The 22,303-nt window shown below is 50.8% G+C and overlaps 3 protein-coding genes across 9 annotated transcripts in view; all 3 read right to left on the minus strand.

The window, feature by feature from the left end:
• Positions 1-7,810: 7,810 nt before the first annotated feature.
• On the minus strand, positions 7,811-9,217 carry HOXA1 (homeobox A1). Its single transcript, XM_064400825.1, has 2 exons — positions 8,599-9,217; positions 7,811-8,166 (listed from the first exon to the last, which is right to left on the minus strand). The coding sequence occupies exons 1-2, from the start codon at positions 9,215-9,217 to the stop codon at positions 7,811-7,813; spliced, it is 975 nt and encodes a 324-aa protein (XP_064256895.1).
• A 4,160-nt stretch (positions 9,218-13,377) lies between these two features.
• Positions 13,378-17,347, minus strand: HOXA2 (homeobox A2). Its single transcript, XM_064412848.1, has 2 exons — positions 15,411-17,347; positions 13,378-14,734 (listed from the first exon to the last, which is right to left on the minus strand). Exons 1-2 carry the CDS (start codon positions 15,790-15,792, stop codon positions 13,980-13,982), a joined length of 1,137 nt encoding a protein of 378 aa, XP_064268918.1. The 5' UTR covers positions 15,793-17,347; the 3' UTR covers positions 13,378-13,979.
• Positions 17,348-20,071: 2,724 nt separating this feature from the next.
• Positions 20,072-22,303, minus strand: part of HOXA3 (homeobox A3) — a 45,060-nt gene continuing 42,828 nt past the window's right edge. For all 7 annotated transcript variants that reach the window (XM_064412877.1, XM_064412862.1, XM_064412895.1 and 4 more), the window contains one exon: positions 20,072-21,856. In XM_064412877.1, coding sequence (XP_064268947.1) covers positions 21,087-21,856 — 770 coding nt within the window. In that variant the 3' untranslated portion in view covers positions 20,072-21,086. The remainder of the gene's footprint in view (positions 21,857-22,303) is intronic.

Genomic DNA, 22,303 nt, shown 5'->3' on the forward strand with positions numbered 1-22,303 from the left:
ACCACTATGATCAGATTTCTTGTTAGCTTTTTTCACTGCTTTTAGTGAACAGTCTGTCCTGCTGTCTTTTCAGTGAAAACCAAAGGGGACTTTTTTGCCTGTTGCTGAATATGGAGTTTTCAGTCAGGACCTGATCCAAAGCCCAAGGTAATAGCTATGTCTTCTTCTCTTTCAGCTCCAGCAAAACTGGGAGTCACCCTGTATGGCTGACCAGTCTCAAAACACATCGTGATGTCTAAAAAAGGGGGTTACATAGAGATTATCTGGATTTCTAGCATCTCTCATCTGATTTGTAATCAAACTGTCTTGTTAGAGGGTCCTCAGCATAATTTTCTGTGGGTTTGGCTGCATTCCTTATATACCTTACTGTATAAATGCTGTTCAACCCCTGGGGTGAGAAAGGTGTGATCTGAAGAGAGAAAATTTATCTTTATTGCTGGATTACCAGGTTCAGTAAGGCAAATTTTGGCAGATTTGTGTGTCTCAGGTGAGCTGAGTCTCTCTGAGCAGTGAGCCATGGTAGGTCCCACTCAAAGCCAAGATATGTATCAGGTACAAGCCTCAAAATCTTTCAAGTCTTTCAGTTTGTGAGCTGACTTGAAAGAAATTTGGGTGATGCCTTTTTACATGAACCTAAAAAGTTCTTGGGGACACACATGTTCCTATGGATATAGAAAAACACTGCGTGTTCCCTGTGCAGTGGGATCTGAGCTCTGCCACTGAAGACCAGTCTTCTCAAGCCCTTTTTGCCCCACCTTCTATTTCCATGATCACTGCCTTGCCTCATAGCACTGTCAGAAACACAGAAAATAAAATATACAGGGGAATGTAATGAACTGCAAAGCCCCATGGGGTCCTGCCTGTCTGCAATACCCACTTCTATGTCTAAGCATATTGTTCATGTTAATACTGTTTGCTGGTAGGAGTGTTCCTCCAAGATAACATTTTTGTGCAGTGAAATATGCACGGCTCTCAGATGGCTCAGCTCAGATGGGATCACCTTTCAGTTTCTAGACAGTGGGGTTTTTTTACCCTTTTTTTTTCCCCCATCACAGCTTGAAGAACACAACACTATCCCACCAATGCCTTTTGTTTTATGACCCATCTGTCCCCAGAACTATGCAAGGATGTTAAATCCGCTGATAGTGCAGAGATGTGCTGCAGGGATTTGATTTCTTGCAAAATAGAGTAATCTGGTCCAAGTGTCTCCCTTTACTGGGTGCTTGTGGGAATATTTTACATCTACGCTAAGAAAATAAATTGAGGTGTGGATGGCATTTCCACTGCAACTGATGTTTTGCACTACAGTTATTTGAGGTAATATACACATCACAAAAGTAAAGAAAAAGCTTGGTTTTATTGGAACAGAAGAGTTTCAATTAAAATTGTGTAGAGATTCCCACTTCTGTGGCTTAGCCCTTCCATGACCTTCACCTTCTTACGAGGTGGGAAGTTTGGACATGTGATTGTTGAATATGCCCCCACTGCTCCCAGGAGGAGTCTGTGATTTATGCAGGTGTTCTTTGCACCTGAAGGTTCACTGGTGTGCCGTGGAGGAGGGCCCCTATTTCCAGCACCAGCCTCATCCTCACCCCCATCTCTTTTCATTACTTAACGAAGCTGGTCTCCTGTGTTTTCTCTGCTCTTTATTGCTTGTCACCGGGGCTGAGTGACTGCTGAAGATGAGAGGGGATGAGGAGTGTGAAGAGGGAAGCTTCTGCCTTTGGTCTGAGCCTGACGGGGAATGATGAAAAACACATGGGCTATGAAAAAGTCCAGTCCAACTTTCTGTTTACCGAGCTCCCTAGAAACGTCAACATCTGTCACCAAGTTACCCCTAAAAGGGGCACCCCTTGCTACAGGACCCCGATGGCAGGTCCCATCCCTCTTCCCCCAGCACGGGCTGGAGCGGAGGGGTGTTGACAGAGGGAGAGGGAGGTTATCCGGGATTTGGTGATGGCTGTATTAATAGACAAAGGACATCAGAGGCGATATCCCCGGCTCAGCGCTGCGGTGCCACCTCAGGCTCGGCCAGCCGGCCCGCAGAGATGGGGTGGGCGCCGGGGCACCCCTCGGGTGAGCCTGGCTTTTGCCGTCCCCGCAGGCGGGTCCCGAGGGCAGAGGCGCTGCGCTGGGTGCGGAGGAGCGCGGCCGCAGCCCCGCTCCGCTGCTGTCCCCATCCACACAACGAATTCTCCTCCTTTAGTAATTCCACGAAGATCAAATGCACAGACAGCTGCGAATGAAATCGATCCCTACAAAATGTGTTAGTGAAGTGTTGGGTCTAAGTAGATATTTCCTTGTTCTTTTTTAATCTTTAATTTGTAATAGTCGATAGCATATTGCTATTTTTTTACTTTTATTTTCTTTTCTTTCTTTTTTTTTTTTTCTCTTTCCTGACGGAGAGTTACAACCCCGCATGGGATAGAATTAGGACATAAGTGCCTTGGCAAAGCCAAGCTCGTTGGAGGCAAACAGGAGCGGCTGCGCAGCGCCGAGATGCCGGGCGGCACCGAGCAGGCACTGGGGCAGGGAGCGCTCGTCCCCTGGCTCTCCACCGCTCGGACACTGCCTGCAACTCTGGCGAGCAAAACGCTCCCTGAGTCCCTGTATATTCCTAATCCCTCCGCCTGCCGCTGGCTGCCCACCTCTGAGACCGATGAGAGCGCAGGCACGAGAGTTTGTGACTGAGATTGGCTTCGTACCTCCCGCTGCCCCCCTTGTATTTGGGACTATTTGATTTTTTTTTTTTCTTTTTGATATTTTTACTTATTGATCGGCAGAAGTTTTGAAATACGTTGAGTTTGTGTTTGTAAAATGGGCACTGGGAGAAGTCATCAACTGGCTACCGGTTTTGTCGTAGTCCAGGCTGATCATTCCATCACATTTTTATCAGAACCAGTAGTTCCGATTTAAATTTCTGAGATTCATTCTTTCAATGAAAATACACTGGAAAGCCAAAATAACGGTGAAAGTAATGGCTGAAACATTCTCCGTGTGGAACAAAGGCTTACACTGTGTCACTGCCCTGTAAAAAGTGGCACAGAAGCATTCTCTGGGTCCATTCCTGCTCGTAACAGTGAAATGTGTAATCCTTTCGAAGTTACATGGCAAAGAGGACTCCTTGCATAATCAAAATCAGCACAGTTTGCTACCAAATGCCTCGGCACAAGAGAAGACTTTTTATCCCTAGAGCGCCCATTGATTTCATTGGTCTTTCCGAGCTTGAAACGGGAGAAACTGTGACCTGTAGTATTTTATGACACATAAACCATAAAAGAATAATGTTAACAATGAGAGTTGGCCAAGTAGTGCGCCTGAGGGAGAAAAGGAATGTTTGTCTTGGAAAAGGAGAAAGGCAAAAGGGAAAGAGAAAGAGGGAGAGAAAGAGAGAAAAAGTGAGAAAGGCAGACAAAAAAGGAAGGAAGGAAGGAAGGAAGGAAGGAAGGAAGGAAGGAAGGAAGGAAGGAAGGAAGGAAGGAAGGAAGGAAGGAAGGAAGGAAGGAAGGAAGGAAGGAAGGAAGGAAGGAAGGAAGGAAGGAAGGAAGGAAGGAAGGAAGGAAGGAAGGAAGGAAGGAAGGAAGGAAGGAAGGAAGGAAGGAAGGAAGGAAGGAAGGAAGGAAGGAAGGAAGGAAGGAAGGAAGGAAGGAAGGAAGGAAGGAAGGAAGGAAGGAAGGAAGGAAGGAAGGAAGGAAGGAAGGAAGGAAGGAAGGAAGGAAGGAATTTTCAAAATACATTACATATCTGTTTATTCATATATTATTAATTTCATTATTTATGTAATGCTTTTTTTGTGGTTACAAATTTATTATGATCTCACAGAGCTAATTGCTAAAGAAAAACAAACAAGAGCTCTTGCTCCTAAGCTAACGCAAAAAACATTCCTAAACTACTCTTTTCCCCTTCAAAAAAAAAAAAAGCCACCCGGTGTTCCCGGCGGCTCCAGGGCAGGAGCAGTCTCCCCCGGGGCCGTCCCCAGCGCGGGGGCTCTCCCGGGCCCGGCCTTGTTCGGAGCATCCCCGGGGCCTGCCCGGGAGCTCATCCGTGCCCGGGGTCCCCGGACAATTCCTGGCTGGGAGGGGGCATCGCTCTGGAAAAGCAGTTTGCCGGTAAAAAGCAGCTCGAGTCTGTAGCCCAAACGTGAGCTGCCATTAGAGAGTTGCTAATAAATCCCTCTTAAGCATGCATTTATGCAGTGATTGTGTGAACTTTGGCCTTTGCGGAGTCCCAGCAATTAACGGCGACGTCCATCGCGTTTTGCCCAGATTTCCACTCTTTTCCCATACAGGATGGAGAGGGGAGCACGGCTCCACCAGCGCCTCCAGCTGCCTGGTGCCTCTCCAGCCATCCCTTTCCTCATCACTGCTGAGGAGAAAGCCCCAAACATCCCTCCCTTTGTCCCCGGACCCCCGCTTGAAAATGCCGGGTGCTTTACGAGATGGGGTTTTTTTTTCCCTCACTCCGGTACCTCTAGCCGGGGACCCGCCTGAGTGTGGGATGCAGCGCGGGGAAGATGCCGAGTTTTTGCTGTCTCGCAAACAACGGAAAGCTGTTAAAATTTAGTAAAAATATTCTGGGCAAAAGTGAGAGGAAAGTTGCCGCTGCTGCGGAGACAGAGAGAGAGAGAGGGAGAGGGATGACTCTGTAATTGTTGCCTTTATCAAGGCTGTGAGATTAACTACTGGGATTTATTCTAAAGTGACCCATCACCGAATTCATTTCTGCTTGAACTTTCGGTGAACCTGAGATTAAAGAGGGGAGAGCAGCTAAGCAGTTTGTTGTTAGCTGCCTTTTCAACAGCCCTTTCAGACTGAGTAAATATTGATCGGTTTCAATCTGATTGCCCCAGAGGAAAACACCAAAGCATCTCAATAGCCTCCAAAAGTAAACTTTAAAGGTGAACAGCAGAAATGGCCTTAAGTATGATAGGAAGATACTAAACTCCGTTTGACATTTGAATGCGATTTGTGTTGACGGATTTTGATGAGATGCGGGGTTTTTTTTTTCATTTTCCCCCCTGAGATTTTAGAGACTTTTTTTTTAATTTTAAAATGTGTAAAAAAAATCCTTACGACCTGAAGGGTAAATTAGTGCCTCCATTGAAAGCGTTTTTTAGGGAGGTTTAGAGATATTTTTGTGTTAGAAACTATAAACTAGAGATTTTAATTTTTCTTCACCAGACCCCTGAACCCGAAGGTCGATGGTATCGAAATAGTACTAATGCTAACAAAATGAGACAGGATCGGGAGATTTGGAGCTTCTTTGCTTGAAATACACTATGATTGCGGGGGGAGCGGTGTGCGGCAGGGAGTGGGAGATATATATATATATATATATATACACACACATATATGTAATATATGGGGTTTGGGCTTGGAGGGAGATGGGATTCTTTGCCCGCGAATTGCAAATCTCAGACTGACGCACTGGCAAGCGTCTTGTCTCTCGTATTTAGGCTGTAATTTATGGCCCCTCTTTCTAGCACATTGAGTCAACACCGGTGGAATCGGGTTGTAGATCCGGATTCCAGCAATGTTTAGATCCAGATTTCGATATTGAAATGCCCTCATTGGCATGTAAATGCCACTTTAACACATCCAAGACTCTGGAAGAAGGCCATCTGTTTTGCTTTGTGGCTTTACACTAATAAACAAAAGGTAAAGTATATGGCAGGCGGGGAAATGAAAGAAATAGAGGCATCGGCGGGAGCCTTTGGAGACAGCCCTGCTCCCTTGCAGATAGCTCGGCTCTTGATATGGCCGCCGCGCCTTGCAAATCAGGGCTTGTCTCTTTTGACACCGAAGTGAAGAAAATTTCGTTGACTCTCTGCGGATCCCGCAAAGCGAAGCCTGCGTGGGCAGACCAGCCCCAGGAGAAGCCCGGTAGCGCTTCCCGCAGCTGGGCCGGGTGAAGGAGATGTTAGGCGTGTTTGCCTTGTAATTCAAGAGGCATCAGTGACTTGAGACATCCCCCGTCCAGCTGAGCATGCCTCTGCTGTGTCCTGCCACCCAGGTTCTCCCCACAGAGGCTCCTCTCCCTTCCCCACCTGCTGTTCACTTGACATTTCTTGGAACAGTTTGCAGTATTTACCTGCAAGATCTTTCTCTTGCACAACGCGGTGGGGGGGGCGCGGATTGAGCACAGAAAGAGGGGAAGGGACGGTGGAATGGGCTGGGGTTAACACCAAAAACTCACTGGGAACCATCTCCCACTTTGGCACCCCATCAAGCGCTGGGGATAGCAGCTTGGGGTGGGAGAGGGAAGCAGGACAAGCTTAGTGCCCAGGCTAATTAGATGCGCGGTCCTTGGAGAGGGGCCTGCAGTGCGAGGAAAGACTGGCTAAAGAGAGTTTCTGCTTTTGAAGGGTGCTCTGTTTATTTAAGTGTCAGCATCCATCCCGAGGTGAAAAGGTTAGCACTTGACCCAGGAAGTTCTCCTGTTTGTGCTTCAGAATTAGATTGGGATCATAAATTCCTCCCAGTTACAGAAAATTGAGAGAAGGGCCTTATATTGTCTAAAAATAATATTATTTGAGCATAGGAGAGGAAGAAGTTTTGTGTAGGAAGTCAGATTGGGCAGCCAGAGCTCTGACTCTGACAGAACAACATAGGAGGGGTTGTGAGACTCTTACTCCTTTTCCCCCTTGGAAAGACCCCAGTAGGAGAAAAGAAGGGAAAGAAAAGTGCTGAGCCCAGGCTGTGACTCAGCGCTGACGTCACGCAGAGGTAGGCAGACGAGGGCTACCTGAAAGTGGAATATATTTATTACAGACATTATAAGGACCCGTAAATCCTGCCCTGGACTCCACCACTGGTGGAATCACAGAGCCTTTCATGATTGTACAGAAAAATCAGGAGGACATTTTGCTCACACACGACAACTGATAGAACTCAGTGTACCCGCAGTACAGCAAAGCACGGTGCGTCATGCAAAGGTCTGGACACCAACCACAGAAATTATACATTCATTTGGCCATTTGTCACATTCACGAGTAGTTTGAAAAGACATCAAGTCTAAAGGAAGGTTAATATGAAAATAGGAAGAGGCGAGGTCATTTGGGTGGTTGTACCCTTCAGCTGCACATAATCCAACACAGCCTTTGGGGCAGGGGGAAAAGGAGAGGGAGCAAGCACACAGGGCAAGGTTTAAAAAACCTAGTGCAATTGAAGCCTTGTTTGTCACATTTAAAGAAATAGCGCTACTTTTTTGAGGTATCTGCTTGAGCTTAAGACGTTTACTTGATACGGTCATCTACTTTACCAATATAAAAATGGATCCAGTTTGGCGAATGCACTCACCCTGCTTAACCTGATAATCGAAACATCATTCTAGAAAAATCTGTAAAAAGATAAATCTCTCGGACAAAGTATTTACAAGCAACAAACTCATTGACACGAACAAAGAATACATTAAATTAAGGGGATGAAAGTCCTATAAGTCGTGTAAACACTTGCAATAGTGCATCTCTTCGTGAGGTTATGTACCCTAAATAACCTGTCTTTCACTCAGGGAAGCTCGGTGGAGCATCCTCGCGGTGGAGGAGGGAGACCCTTACGCGTATGCCAACAGAGCTCCACCAACAAAAAAGGAAGGGGGGGCCGGGAAGAAAATTCCCTTGGCACCACCAAGGCTCCGGGACCCGGCGGAGCCGGCACCCCCGGGGCCGGACGGCGGCGGAGGTAGCGGGGGAGGGAGCGGCAGCTCCCTCTCGGGGATACCGACCGAGGGACCGACACAACGGCGGTCGGTGCACGGACGCGTGCCGCGCCCGCGGGGGCGTCGCGCCGGGGCCGTCGGGGCGCGGCCGGCCTCAGTTGGAGGCAGCGAGCGTGTCCGAGGCGGAGGAGGCGGGCGAGGCGCTGCAGGGCGAGGAGCAGGACTTCTCCGACGAGTCCTCCGCCTTCTCCTCGCAGCCCGTGGGGGTGGCGGGGGAGATGGGCAGCAGCCCCTCTTTCTCGCGTTTCTTTTGCTTCATCCGCCGGTTCTGGAACCAGATCTTCACCTGCGTCTCGTTGAGCTGGAGGGAGGCGGCGATCTCCACCCGCCTGGCCCGGGTCAGGTATTTGTTGAAATGAAACTCCTTCTCCAGCTCGGTGAGCTGCTTGGTGGTGAAGTTAGTTCTGACGGTGTTGGGCTGCCCCACGAAGCCGTACTCGCCAGCCTTGCCTGCGAGGGGACATTCAGCGGTAAGTAAGTGAGCGCAAATGATTTATAGGCGATGTAATCAATATGTCCACACCGGCTAAGCGATAGGGAGCAAGAACTTCTTAGGATAAGAGGGAAACCCCGGCAGGGTGAGTGATGGAGTGCGAGGTGCTAAACCGGAGTCAGCCTCTAGTGTCAGAGCAAACTTGATAAGTGGTTTATGAATTACCAGAAATATGACCACGGGAGAGGAGGAGAAGGGGGAGTCAGGAACAAGTGAGGAATAAGCGGCGCTGGCTTTCAGCTCCGCGGGCGGGCAGCCGCGACTGCTCCCAGAGATGCGGGCCGACCTACCTGTCCAGAGCCCCGCGGAATACCGCGCCCCTTTCCCCGCACCCTCGGCGGAGGGAGAGAGGAGCGGCCCCCGCCCCGGCCCTCCCGCCGGCCACTGACCTGTTTTGGGTGGGTTTCTTTTCACTTTCATCCAGTCGAAGGTTTGCGCCGGCGGCGAGGTCTCGCTGGAGGGGGAGCGGGCGTTTTCCCGGTGTCCAGCGTGGAGGGGAGACAGGGCATGGTTGTAGGTGCCCAGGGGCAGGCTCTGCTGCTCCTGCCCGTAAGGGGCAGGCACGTACTGAGCGGAGGCCCCCGCGTAGCCCTGGTGCGGCAGTGGGTGCTGCGCAGCGGCGGAGGAGGAGATGCTGCCCGAGTACACGGCGGGGGCGCAGGGAGGGAAGCCGCCGCCCAGCTCCGCGTCCTGCCCCAGCGGGTAGGGGCCGTACGCCGCTCCGAAGCCCTGCGCGCTGTAGGTCGGGCCGCAGCCGGGGTGCGCGTAGGACACCCCCAGCCCGCCGTGGTGCTGGTAGGCGGCGGGCTGGGCCGGGCTGTGGTGGTGGTGGCGGTGGGGGCTGATGGGCACCCCGCGGCCCGCCAGGAAGCGGTCCTCTCCGCTGCAGCTGCCGGCGCTGACGGCGCAGGGCTGGAAAGTTGTAATCCCGTGCTCGGGGTGGTAGGCGCGGGCGGCGCAGCCCCCCGCCTCGCCGCCGAGGACGGGGTACTCGAGGAAGGAGCTCATCCTCGCCGCGTCCCTCTGTCACGCCGCCACCGGGTCTTCAGCGTCCGGCGGGGCCGCGCCAACTTTCCCACTTCCTCCATGGGGCCGGCAGGAAAATGACACGAAGGCGCCGGCAGCGGGCAGGCACGTGGGGGGCGGCAGCCAATGGCTGCGGCGCCCGCGGGGCTTCCCCGGCTCCTGCCGCTGATGCAGCGCCGCGTCGGGGGCATTTAAACGCCGAGCGCTCCGGCCGCGGGGCAGGGAGGCGGTGGCCGCGGCCCCAGGGGGTGGGGGCGGGCCGGGCCGGGCCGTACACACACACCCCCGCCGCGACAGCCCCCTGGGTCTCGTCCGCCAGCTGAGAGAGGAAGGCAGGAGAGACCTGGAGGCTGCGCCCGGCCCGCGGAGCCCACCGGCCGTCCCCTGCAGGGTGAGTGCTGCTCACAGGGTGCCCCGCATCACCCTGCTGTCGGCGCTGTCAAGCTGGCACCGGGCACCTCTGCTGCCCACCAAGCCCCGGCCAGGGCAGCGGCGGGGGTGGGGGTGGATAGGGGACGCGACTTCATCCACGGCACGGGGCGAGGGATGGGGCGGAGAGAGGCAGAGACAGTGCTGAGAGCATCAGCCCTTGGGACGGGAATGAGAAGGGAACCGTGGATGCGGCTGGGGACTTCCACCGGGATGGGAACTGAGATAAGGACAGGAATGAAGGTAAGGATAAGGTGGAGAATAGGCATGGGACGGAGGATACGGATGTGGATGGGATGCGGGTGGAGGTGGAGACGGTAACAGTGCCGGTGCCGAGGGGTCTCGCCGGTCCAGCCCCGCCGCAGTCCCAGCGCGACGCCACGCCAAGAGTTAAAGGGGCTTGTCCAGCCGCATCACCAGGCGGCCGCGGACATTAGCATGGAAATGAGGCGCTTTTGGGACTGACGGCCATTGTGCTCTCCCAGGCTCACCGGCCACCCTCTGGCCCTCGTCCCTGCTCCCCCCGCACCTCCGCCGGGCTCACCCTCGCCAGCCTAGGGTTGGGGTTGGGGTAGGGAAGGAGGAGCCGGGGGCAGGAGGACGAGTGATTGGACGGGGCCCGGGGGCTCCGCAGCCCATCTGCTGTGCTCCCACAGCGCCGCTGCCGCCCGTCCGCCCTGGGACAGGGTGGGGGGACGGCTGTCCGGGGTGTCGCGGGTCGCAGCCCGAGGAGGCGACCCGGGACAGGGGCAGAGGAGCGGAGGGAGGCGCAGGGCCCGCCGCCCCGGCCCCTTTGTCCCTGCGCTCCGCCACCCGGGTCGGCCGTAGGGAGAAGTGGCAGATGGCCAGTGGCAGAGGCGGCCCCAGGACCCTCGGGAACCGCGATGAGCATCGGCCACAACCCAGCCCTCCCCAGCACCGTGGGGAGGTGGGTCAAGAAATGGGTCCGGGCCAGAGAAGGAGGGATGGCGGTGAGATGTGGGTTACGACCTCGTGTGCGGTTTACGTATGCGGAAAGGGAAAGGGGAGGTAAAGGCCGGGCATCCGTCAGTCCCAGCGCACCCAGCCGTCTGCAGGCAGAAAGGACGGGACCAAAAGTCTTCAAAAGAAGTTCTGCGAAGCGTCAGCCTCAGAGAAAGATGGATGGAAAGTCATATGCCCTGACACTAGCCCCAGGAGGGGCTACCCCCTCTATTTCTGCAGGTGCCGACTCTTAAGTCCCTCTGTTCTCACGCTCGATCCTTGCTTGTTTTGAAATCCAAAAGCTTCCACCCCGCCACCACTCCCCGCTCACGAATACACACGCACACACCCACATACACACCCTGAAGCTCCTCCCTCCCACACGAACTACAACACAACAACTCTAGGTGCAAAGCTCTCCTTCCCGCTGCTGCCGGGTCAGCCCTGATCCCACGGCGTCTGCAGGGCCGCCCTACTGCCAGCCAAACCCGAAGGGCGCCTCTCTGCACCACGCGTCTGCCCCGCTGCCCTCAGTACGTCTATTTGTTCTGATTTACTACAGAGGCAGCGATGGTTAAGGGCCCTCTGGAAAGGTTCAGTTTCTTAAACTGCAGGGGGGCGGAGTGGAGGACAAGAGCAACAACACTCCAGAGGCATTTATGATATTATACTGCGCCAATTTTGGTTATGGTTATAGCTGTAAACACATTTATTTCATTCTTGTAAACCAGTTGTGATAAATACTGCATAAAGCAGAGAAAAGAGACAGCGATTAGGACTGCTTACTAATAAAAGGGCTGACATCTTTTCAGTGCTTTTTCCTTCAGCCAAGAAAAAAAAAAATACTACAAGTAGACTCCTTTTACCCGTAAATTCCGATGAATCACTTTTCTTACAGTCTCCAGCATCCTGAAATCCTTTTTTCTCTGCCTTTTTGGTGCCATTGTCTCTTGTTGCATTGTCTCTCTGGCGGGGCTCTCGGGTTTTGCTGCCCGCACTAAGCATGGGGGCAACATCATGAGAAGGGTCGGAGCAGGGCAGGAACGCACACCACACCCTCCCTCCTCCGCGGCCAGGCGAGGGGGAGCTGCTGCCCCTTCCCCTGCCCTCCGGCCATCCCGGCCCCTCCGCGGCTTCGCTCCGCGTTTCCTGCCACGGAACTGAGGCTGAGGGGGCGATCCCGGCTCTTCAGGCTTTTCCGTGGGAGTGTGCCCCCGCTGTGGCCCCAGAGTTCACCCGGAGCCTCGGAGGCGGCTCCTGCTTGCTGAATTCCCCCATTTATTTAAATTGAGTTTGTGAGAACTTTAAACCTTGTAAAACGTTTCCTTTTTCTTTTTCTTTTCTTTTTGTTTTATGTTTCTGGGTTTTGTTTGGGGGTTTTGGGGGTTTTGTTTTATTGTGTGGGGCTTTTTTTTTAGTTCGTTTTGCTTTGGTTTTCTTTAAGTGTAGTCAGCATCCGGAAATGTGGGCACAAAAGAAACCCCAACCCTTCCATGAGCGTTGCGGTCCAATTTAACCCAGTGGCAGAGGAGTGAAAATGCCGGTGAGGTTGCTCGCTTTCCGCAGGGACATGGCTGGAGCAGAGGGAAGGAGGAGAACCGAGGCCGAGGTTTCACCGCGCCCGCAGCTCAGCCAAGCTGTTGTTTTAAAAGAGCAATAAAAGTGAATTATGACTAAACGCCTTCTCACTTAATGGTTTTAGACGGGGATCCCCAGCCTCGGCAAATACGTAAGAGGATTTTTATTTGTGAATGTGTTCCTGCAATTGATCTCTTTGATGACATTCTCATTCATAGAAAGAGTTTGATTTATGACTTTCGGAAGAATTGCGTTCAGCCCTTCCAGCTATAACCCACGCATCCCAGCTCCGCAGCGTGCTCAGGGCTGGGAGAGAGCGCTGCTCGCACGGCCGGAGAGCGGAGCCCCGCTCCCAGCCCCAGCCGAGCCCCGCTCGCCTCTGCACCGCAGCCACCCGCACTCACTCACGCCGGGAGCCGCGAATGTCCCCGCCCGGGGTCCCGGGGGCGGCAGAGCCCCGCCGGCATCTGTTGCTCCGTTTTAGCCCGAAGGACGGGGCTCACCCTCCGCTTTGGGGCTCGGCAGCGCCGGGTGGCAGGCAGTTCTGCGGAGATTCCCGAAAGCCCGTCTGTGCCGCCTCCAGCAGAAGAGCGGGGACCCCGAGGAAACTGTAACTTTAAAGTCAGGGTTTGCCCTTTTCCTTATCAGTCTTTCACCTCTCAAGAAGGCTTACACACAAAAATATCTTCGGGTCTGCCCCCGCACCGCCCCCGAGAAGGATGGAGTGGAGAGGCCGGTTCCTCCCTAAATATTTTTTTTCTTCCCCCTGCATTTCTGCCACCCTTTTGATTTTACAGGCACTAACTTCTCTATTTCCTCTCCTCCTAGGGCTGATTTCTTGGATTACTCAGCACGTGAGAAGTAACCAACTACATTCTCTGTGAGCTCTGATATTTTTAAGATACGTTTTCTGAAATATCTTGCTGGCTGCTAAGCACTACTTTCTAGAAAATCAGGATTATTTTAATTTTAATTTTTTTAAAAAGCACCTTTCCTTTCGTTCATGTAACAGGCTGGTTGCTGCAGGAGACGCCTATCCTACTGAGTCTCTCTTACGTTCTGCCTGTGACAGAGAAAGTCCTCGTTCATGCTTTTGTTACAGCTCAGGATTTCCAAGCTTTGTATCCTCACAGAGATAAGATGCCACATTTATACATTAAAAGGAACAAATCTCCATCAAACCTGTGAACGGTTTTAATTTCTTTAGTTTGTTTATCCTTCCCTGATGAGAATCCTTATAATAAAGAAAATGAAAGAATTTTCCTCTCGAAAGTGTCCTAAATTGCCAAAAGGGAAGAGCTCGTTGTCAGAACGTTGGATTTTGATTATTAGTAAATTAATAGTGGAAGGGATGGGGAGAGATACCCGTCATGTTATCCATCTTGAAAGCAGAGAGAAAGAGAGGAGAAAGAGAAAGAAAAAAGAGAAAGCTCCTTGTAGCAAACAAGAATTTATTCTACCAAAAATACTTATGACAACGCATCCTAATGTAATACAAAAATAAAAAGAAAGTGAAGATACATTCCTATATGATCACTTTCTTACAGACCTCATATATTGCTTTCATAGAAGGACCTAGAATGTGGCTAGGTTAAAATTGAACACAACTAAAACTTCATAGGAAACGGCAAAATGGCATATCAGAGGGAAGTAACAAACAGAAAATAGTGAAGAGGGAAAGGGAAGGGAAACATAAAATTAATTCACTGGGGAAAAAAATTAAGAAGAATAAGGAGGAGAAAGCAGGACCCTGGGATAGGACTTCTTTAATTTCTTAGTAATTCAGATGCTGCAAGTCAATTGTGGTGAGTGTGTCTGTAAAAAAGTCAAAACTGTCAGCAGAGATATCTACGGGACTGTCCAGAGATCCTGGCAAACTGGGGGAAACTGCATCTGAAAGCTGTAGGCAGGAATCTGTGGAGAAAACGTTAAAGTCCTGTAAAGAAGGGACATCTAGGGCCTCAGGACTGTCATTGTTCAGGCCAGCTGCACAGTTCTGGGCCATTGTTGAGAGGCAGTTTTGAACAGTGGGTGACTGATGTTGAAAATGTTTCAGATTTTTCTCATTGCTCGTTAAAGGCGAAACGGGGAAAGTTTGGGATTCGCCATTGTGCGCATTCTGCGCCTGCTGCTGGGAGAGGGCATTCTGCTGGAAAGCGTAGCCTTCCCGCTCCAGGAGAGCGCCGGAGACGTTGCTGAGGGCTTGCTCGAAGAGGGATTTCTCCTCCTCCTCCTCTTCTTCCTCGTCCACTGCTTTTTCGGGGTCCTCTAGGTTCTTAAATTTCCCCTCGCTGTTTTGATTCTCCTTGCACTGGGTCTGTCTCTTGTGCTTCATCCTCCTGTTCTGGAACCAGACTTTGACTTGTCTCTCAGTCAGATCCAGCAAGGCTGCAATCTCAACCCTCCTTGGTCTACAGAGGTACTTGTTGAAATGAAATTCTTTCTCTAGCTCCAAAAGCTGGGTGTTGGTGTAAGCCGTCCTCAGGCGCCTAGATCCACCGCTACCGCTATCGGGGATTTCAAGGGGGTCTGTTAAAAAAAAGAAAGAAAAAAAAAAAAGAAAAACACCACCACCACACGCACCCCAAAGCATCACCGCCCGAAGAGCCAAAGCAAAGGCACACGGACACACGTACAAAACAGATAAACGCACGGATTGAATTTCAGCACCCCAGCTCATCGCATCCCGGGGGGGTGGGGGGGAGTGCTCTCTCTGCATGTATGTGTCTATATCTATATGTCCATATAGCATAAAATAGCAACTGCAACAAAATGGCCGCCTTTGGATGCAGTAAACCCATTGTGTTGCACTGCTGAGCGCCCGGTGCTGCGTGCCCCTCGGCCACCTCCGCCAAATCGCTGCCTCCAGCTCCCCAACCTCCCCACACCAGAGCAAACTTTATATTAGCCATACCGCAATTTATAATTAATGCATCAGCTGCTTAGCTGAGCGGGAGCAATCTATCACTCTTCATTACTGTCAAATATCCTAACTCTAGGACGGCGAGACAAGAGAGGTCAGCTCCAACTCAAATAAATCATCCCGCATTAGGCAAGTTTGGGGAAAGTTTGGGTTTCCACCGAGCCCCGCCAGCTCCGTCCTTCCCGCCCGCCCGCCCTCCGCCTCGTCCCCCCGCGAAGCCGGGGGGATGCGGGGAGCCAAAATAGCGGCCCGGCGGGGCTGGCGGCACGTCTTTGGACTGACCTTTGTGGCTGAGGCAGGCAGGTCCAGCGGCTGAGGCGGAGGCCGAAGCGGGCGGCAGCGCGGATCGCTTGGACGCCTTTTTCTCTTTCATCCAGGGGTACTCCGGGGGCGGCGGGGCGCCGGCGGGGCCCGGGCTGCCGCTGCGGCCGCGGGGGCTCGCCTTGGGGCGACCGCCGCCGCTGTGGCGAGGGTGGCTGCCGGGGTTCAGGCTGGGGATGGTCTGCTCGAAAGGAGGAGGAATCAGTGTCGAGTGTGAAAGCGTCGAGTTCTTGATTGATGAACTTTGAAATGTATCACCGACAGGGGGAAAAGATGTCAGGCACTCAGCAAGCGATGGCTGGCTATTGATAAAACCGATCTCTCGCTCAAATGCGAAATTCATGGCCTTCAACTGGCAGCCCCCGCGGAGAAAAAGTTCCCTCGGATTCAGGGGCCTCGGGGGGAGGGGAAGGCCCAGGAAAAAGGAGAGAGAGGAGAAAAAAAATATAGCATAGAAGATCGCTGGTGGGGTGTTTTTTTTCTAATTCACTGATTACAGCCGTATGGGGACCGTGCTACTATTAAACTATTGAATTCATGGAGACAAGGTTGAAATTGGACCGAATTGGCTGTCACATGATTGCCTCTGCCCAATGACAATTTGGGCTTTAATCAAAAGAAGCCACTGTCTGTTTGATTGATCCAAAAAAGTCGGGAAGGAACGCCTCATTGGGGGCCAGAAAGGCTTTATTTACACTTTTTTTTTAAAAGGGGAAATGATATCTCGAGTATCTATCCCCTTGGCGTCCTAATCTGAAATGATCGGGGGTGGGGAGGAGGGTGCGTGTGCGTGGATATGTTTGTGAGAGAGGCTGCGAGAGTGTGTGTGTGTGTGTGTGCGTGTGTGTGTGTGTGTGTGTGTGTGTGTGGCTGCTTGTCCTGCAGCCTGCTGCCTTCCTCGCATCCACCCGCACACTCTTCTCTCATTGTTTGGGACTGTCAGGAAAACGCTTTGCACCTCACAAATCATTTAAGCACCTCAATCTGACGCCTTGAGTCATTAACAAAGTAATCCATTAATCTTCAAAGTTTTGACACCGTCAGGCCCCCGCATAAGAAGTTGCACCCAGGCAGGAGTCTGAAGCAGAGGGTCTTGATTTTTTCCTAGGAATAGCACTTCCTCCAAAACTAGTTTCTCCTTCCCGACCCAGCCTCAATGGGCTCCTTTGTATTTTTTGTTTGTTTGTTTGTTTGGCTTTGTGTTCTGGTTTGATTTTTTTTCCTTTCTTTTTTTCTTTTTTCCTCTTTTCCTCTTTTTTTTTCTTCTTTTTTGGTGGCTATCGGGTGTACAGTATGGAGAACAATCGGTCGCCGGTGCTGAGCCATTGTTTATCAGGATCTTCCTCAGCAACCTTGCTTCGAGGGGAAGAGTCACATAGGCAGCAGCCCTGGCGCTTCATGACTTCCCTCTCCAGTTGGCTTCCCGGGATTGGACCGTAACACATAACCCTAGGAGAACCTCTCTGGGCGAGCCAAATCTCGAGGCTGCAAACGCGTCTGGCTGTTGCCTCTTAAAAAAAAAAAAAAAAAAAAAAAAAAAAAAAAAAAAAAAAAAGTATATATCCCGTGCCTTAGCTTGCAAACGATACTCCCGTCTGCTGGCATAATTTGCTTAATAACCGTAGTAGGCTGGGTCTGGTGAGTATTTTCGATTACCAGGAAATATATGGGCTGGTAGCGGGTTTGTTTTCAAGGGGCCAGACAGAGAGAGAATGCTGCGGGGCTCTGACTTGAGAGCCGGCACTCGCCTCCGATGCTTGGCTCTTGCCGCCGCCGCCTCCAGTCACCCCTGCCAGGTCGAGGCAAGTCCCGAATTTGGATGCTTTTGGCATAATTTTCCAACCATACTGAGGAGACAGGGAGAGTGATGACAATGATGGCCACAGTCACCAACCCGATGAATCCTGTGGTCACAGCCGCCCTAGGCAGCCCGGACGGGGCTTGCCTGCCCGCCGAGCCCGGGGTGCACGGCGGGGTGGGGTGCGCCGGGGGCCGGGGCAAGGCGCTTCCGAGCCGCTCTCCGCGTCCTCCAGGAGCCAGAAACCATCGCCAGCGCGATGAGGTGCCGTCTCGCTTTATTTTCGGAGTTGCCAAACAGGGGTCGGCAACCGTCTTCGTAATTATATTAAAAAAAAAAGAGAGAGAAAAAAAATAAAGAAAAAAAAATACGGGGGGGTGGAGGGAGGGAAAACAGAAAACAAGACCCAAAGCACTCAGTGGATCAGTCTGCGTCCAGTCTGCACGAAGTGCATTTTAAAAATCGGTTTTAAGTTAATGCACCCACAAGATATAGCATATCTGCGAAGGCATTGGAGAGAGGGGGAGGGGAGGGGCCGAGAGGCTTTAAATGGGCTTTTTGGTGGTTGCTTGTTTAAATAAAATATAGAACGAGACTTGTCATTTAATCCCTCAAAAGGGATGCCTTACAAATATCGATGCTGCTGGAAAATGCAAGGGGTTTAATTTTCTTGCTTTTAGTCCAAACAAAGCTCTGGTGGTGTCTGCCCGCGATCAATCTTGGCCGCCAAAAGGTTTGACAGCTACTGGCCCTTAAGAACACATTTAAAGCTTCTTGCTCTTTCCAAGATCAAATGTGGCCGTGAAAAGAGGCAGAGCAAGAAACGCAAGTAAACAAGGAAAAAAGCTGCTTTTAAAATATGCTGGCAGAGGACTGGGCTGCTTGTGGGAAAAGTCCGGTTTTATTTTGCTTCTTGATGCCTACGTTTTCTTTTCTTTTCTCTGATTTCTTTTTTTTTTTTTTTCCCCTCTGGAAAATATTGGGATTAAGAGCAGGATGACAAATAATAAAGAGAGAGGTTTGGACTTTAACCAGGCTTTGTGAGTAAAACCTGTGTGGGTGTCTCTATTCTGCACATTTGTTTCTTGTGGTCAGTCTAATACAAAAACCACCTGGAACAAAACCTTTGCAGAGAGGACGCGAAATTCTTGGGAGAATCAATTACTTCTGCCTCCTGGGGCATCTTTTAATCGGACGAATCTTAAATGCAAAATTACAAATTCTTATTTGCAACCTACAGGCTCTGAAGAGAGGATTGAAGACGGTTTATGGAAAGAAAGGGGGGGGGGGGGAAATCGCCTGTATTTTTCTTTCTTCGGGGTGGGAGGGGAATGAAACGCCAACTTCCTTCTATTTGAACATTTTCCTAAATGCAATTCGTGGTGCTAAAGGAACCACGCAGTAAGTATCGTGACTGTACCGTTACCTTTTGTTGTATCTAACCTAACTGATCCGAGAGCTGGGGGGGGCGGCTGGAATTTTATACGGGCGCTCCTTTGAAACGAGCATTGTCTTGCAATGTTGCAAAAATGCTTCCTTCGCCTACAAAAGTAATAATCAGTCGCTGGTCTGTATTGTGTAATAATCAGATTCCGGTGAAAAATATTAGCCTACATAGCCTTTCCTTCCACGGTTACATGTCTATATATACAATAAACAGCACGGTATAAATCTATTTGCTATCCTTTTCTTTGACTGGGCATGCTTTATCTATTTATGCAGAAAAGCTCTATATAGATTCACGGATGCATGACAATGTTTCAGCATCAGGCAAGGATGGTTCTGGGAACAAGGTAAAGCCCAAAGATTAATAATATTTCAGCATGAGACCAAAATGGCGACATTTTTTTTCTGTGCTCTAAAAGATACAGATGGTGAACAGCGTGCGTTATTATCTACACAGCATAGGAATATGTCTTTATAAACGTGCAGGGGTATATTTTACCTAGTCTATTAAGGTCCGTTTTGATTTATCTTTCAAGTTTCAATCTAAAAATTACGGACATTTTGCCTGAAAGGAAGAAAAATCGGATTTAAACACAAGCTTGCGGGTTTCTCCATTCCACCTCGAGCCGATTGGGACCGGGGGTGCCCATTTGGGGCAGGGACCGTCGCCCTTCTACAGTACCGTGTCCCCCCCCGCTCCCCGACACAAACACACACCCGCACACACATCCACACCCCCCCGCGGGAAGAAACGGAGCACAGCGCTCCCCTCCCCCACACCTTCAGGCTGCCGTGAGGGGAAAGGCGGCTCAGCAAAAATGAAATCAGCCCCAGTAAAATATTTTTAAAAAATAATAATTCTGTGGGGGGGGGGGGAATAGGGAAAGGAAAAGGTAAAATCCTCTTCTTAAAGGAAAAAGGGGCAAACGGCGGGGCTGGCGAGCGGAAGGAGCAGCAGTGCGCCCGCAGCGCGTGGGCGGCGGGGCCGGACCGTGCTGTCCCTCGCCGCTCCCCGCGCCGGCCGGGCCCCGCCGCCGCCACCGCCCGCTCAGCCCGGCCACCAGCGGCCCCTCCGCGCCCACGCGGGGCTGTGTCCCGGGCACCGGCGCCCGTGCTTCCCACACAGGCTCGCACAGCCACAGCCACAGCCACAGCCCCGGCTGAGCTCCCGGCGCTGCTCCGCGGCCGGTCCGGTCCCCCCGCAGCCCGCGGGGAGGGGGCGATCCGCGCCCGCCGGGCTCCGCGCAGCGGGTGCGGGAGGAGGCGGCGGCCGCGGGCCCTGAAACCCTGCTGGGAGAAAGGGGGAAAAAAAAAAGGAGAGAGAGAGAGAAGGGAAAAGAAAAATCTCTCTCCCTGCCTATGAAATGCTGAAAAGGCATCGCGGGGCCCTTCGGGTGAGCAGACCCTCGTGTAAGTTTACAGACGAGTTTCCTCGCTCCCCACGTCATGAAGGGCTCTCCATTCCCCTGCGCTGCGAAGAACATGTCCTTAACTCTTTATTATTCAGAATAAAAACTTTATTTTTTTTTCCAGAACGTGAGCAGCAAGGAATGTATCACTTTCAAAACAAATCTAGCCTTTTCAGCTTCACACACTTTTTGCCTAGCTGGATGTTACAAGCATAAAGTATTCAAACCGCGATCTTTTTTCCCAGATTTTATTGCATCGTCATCATCATTATTATCACTATTTTTAATAAAAGGAGTTAATAGTTTCCTTTCAAATGATATTTCTAACACGTGCCGATATGCCATCTAATATATGGCCTCCTGAATATTCAGGGTACAGATTTTTTTTATATATATATAAATATGAACAAATGGGGATAAATAAAATTTTAAACACTTAGATTATTCAATGTTTGCGAAAAAAAAATATAAATAAATCTGAATGTTCACCAGCATACACACATTGAAAGACTTACACGTATCAATAATTGTCCAGGAAGTCCCTGTCCAAGCGCTTTTGATGTCTTTCTTGCTATTTAAAAGAAGTGCAATAAAAAAAATTGCTTCCCCGTGGGATCAATCATGTACGAACAAATTCACATTTAAGAATTCCTTTTATAGAAAATTTGTTCATATACCCTGTTTTGATAAAAGTGTAGAAGGTAAAGTATAAAGCCTCTGCATACTCCCAAAGTGAGACACAAGGCTACAGTTCAAGAAGATAAATATCCACTAGTGAAACTATAGAGCAATTCAAGCAACAAATATTGCTACGTCACATAAACTAGAAAACGCTTTTACGAAAGGAAACAAAACAAACCGAAACGAACAAAAGAAACGAGAAGGGAAGGGGAGGGCACATGTTGGGGGGAGGAGAGAGAAGGGAAGGGATGAGTACTTTCCAAAACTTGGGGGCTTGCTGTTCCTCTTAGTGACTCCTGTCTCTTACAGATGAGTGAGTTTGGGCGCTTCCTGAATTCTTCCCTGAGAAGGATGGTGAGCGGTAAGGTCTGTGTATGTTGGATGTGGATCACAAGGTCCATGGTGGTGATTGTTGGCCATTGGCCCAGCCCCGCTGTAGTCCATGTTGGCAGAGGGAGGATGAGGGAGATGAGTTAGACCAAAGATGGAAGGCCCAGAATTGGTCATGGTCTCCACGTAGTTGCCCCCTACATAGACGGGGCTTCCCTGTATATGTGGATTCCCATAACCGTTGCCTTGAAGAGGATGAGTATCATATTCAGGTGTCACAGCTGCTGTCCCCGTGTATCTCTTTTGAGGAGGTGGGCAATTATTAAGAGGAGCAGTATACGATGCAGGGATGCCATAGGTGTTTTGATGAGGCTTGTTAAATGGTGGAGGCGACTGGGGTTCGTAGGGGACACTGTTTACTAAAGAATGCATAGAGTTTAGATATCCCCCAGCAGCTGGAGGGACGGGGCTTCTGCTTGGGGACTGTCCTCCTGAAGAGGTCATCATACCCTTTCCCTTTTGATCCTTTTTGTATTTCATTCTGCGGTTTTGAAACCAGATTTTGATCTGTCTTTCTGTGAGATTGAGCAAATTAGCCATTTCTACCCTTCGTGGCCTGCAAAGGTACCTATTGAAGTGGAACTCCTTTTCCAGTTCTACCAGCTGGGCACTTGTGTAAGCTGTACGGGCTCGCTTAGAGGAGGCTTGCCCTGGAGGGCTTTTATCACCAGCACAACTCTCACCTATGTAAATCACACAAAGAACACAGTCAGCATGGCAAACCTACACACGGCAACATGAGAAAATGGCCAACAACACCAGCACCTGGAGACTTCAGCTCCCAAAGGCAAGATGGATGCCCACGCGTGCAGCGAGTGCTCCCCCAAGGCATGAGCTCAGTTGTGCCAAGCTCCAAGCCTCGAAAGAGCTCCTTGACCTCATTAGTGTCACTGTATGACTACACTTGCTTCCCCTAAGAATGACAACATCCAACGTATCTCAGGCTTGGTAAAGAGGAGCAAGGAAGGTTCAGGGAAATACAGTGAGGTTTAGAAGCGCTGAAACTGAACCTGTGGCTCTGCTGACATAGTGGGATCAAACTCTTCAAGAAATAACTGTTCTCCATATAAATATGTATATTTATATATATATATACACATCAGCTATAAATGCCTGAAAGCTAGATATCT

Source organism: Passer domesticus, chromosome 1, assembly GCF_036417665.1.
Source record: "Passer domesticus isolate bPasDom1 chromosome 1, bPasDom1.hap1, whole genome shotgun sequence".
Taxonomy (NCBI): Eukaryota; Metazoa; Chordata; class Aves; order Passeriformes; family Passeridae; genus Passer; species Passer domesticus.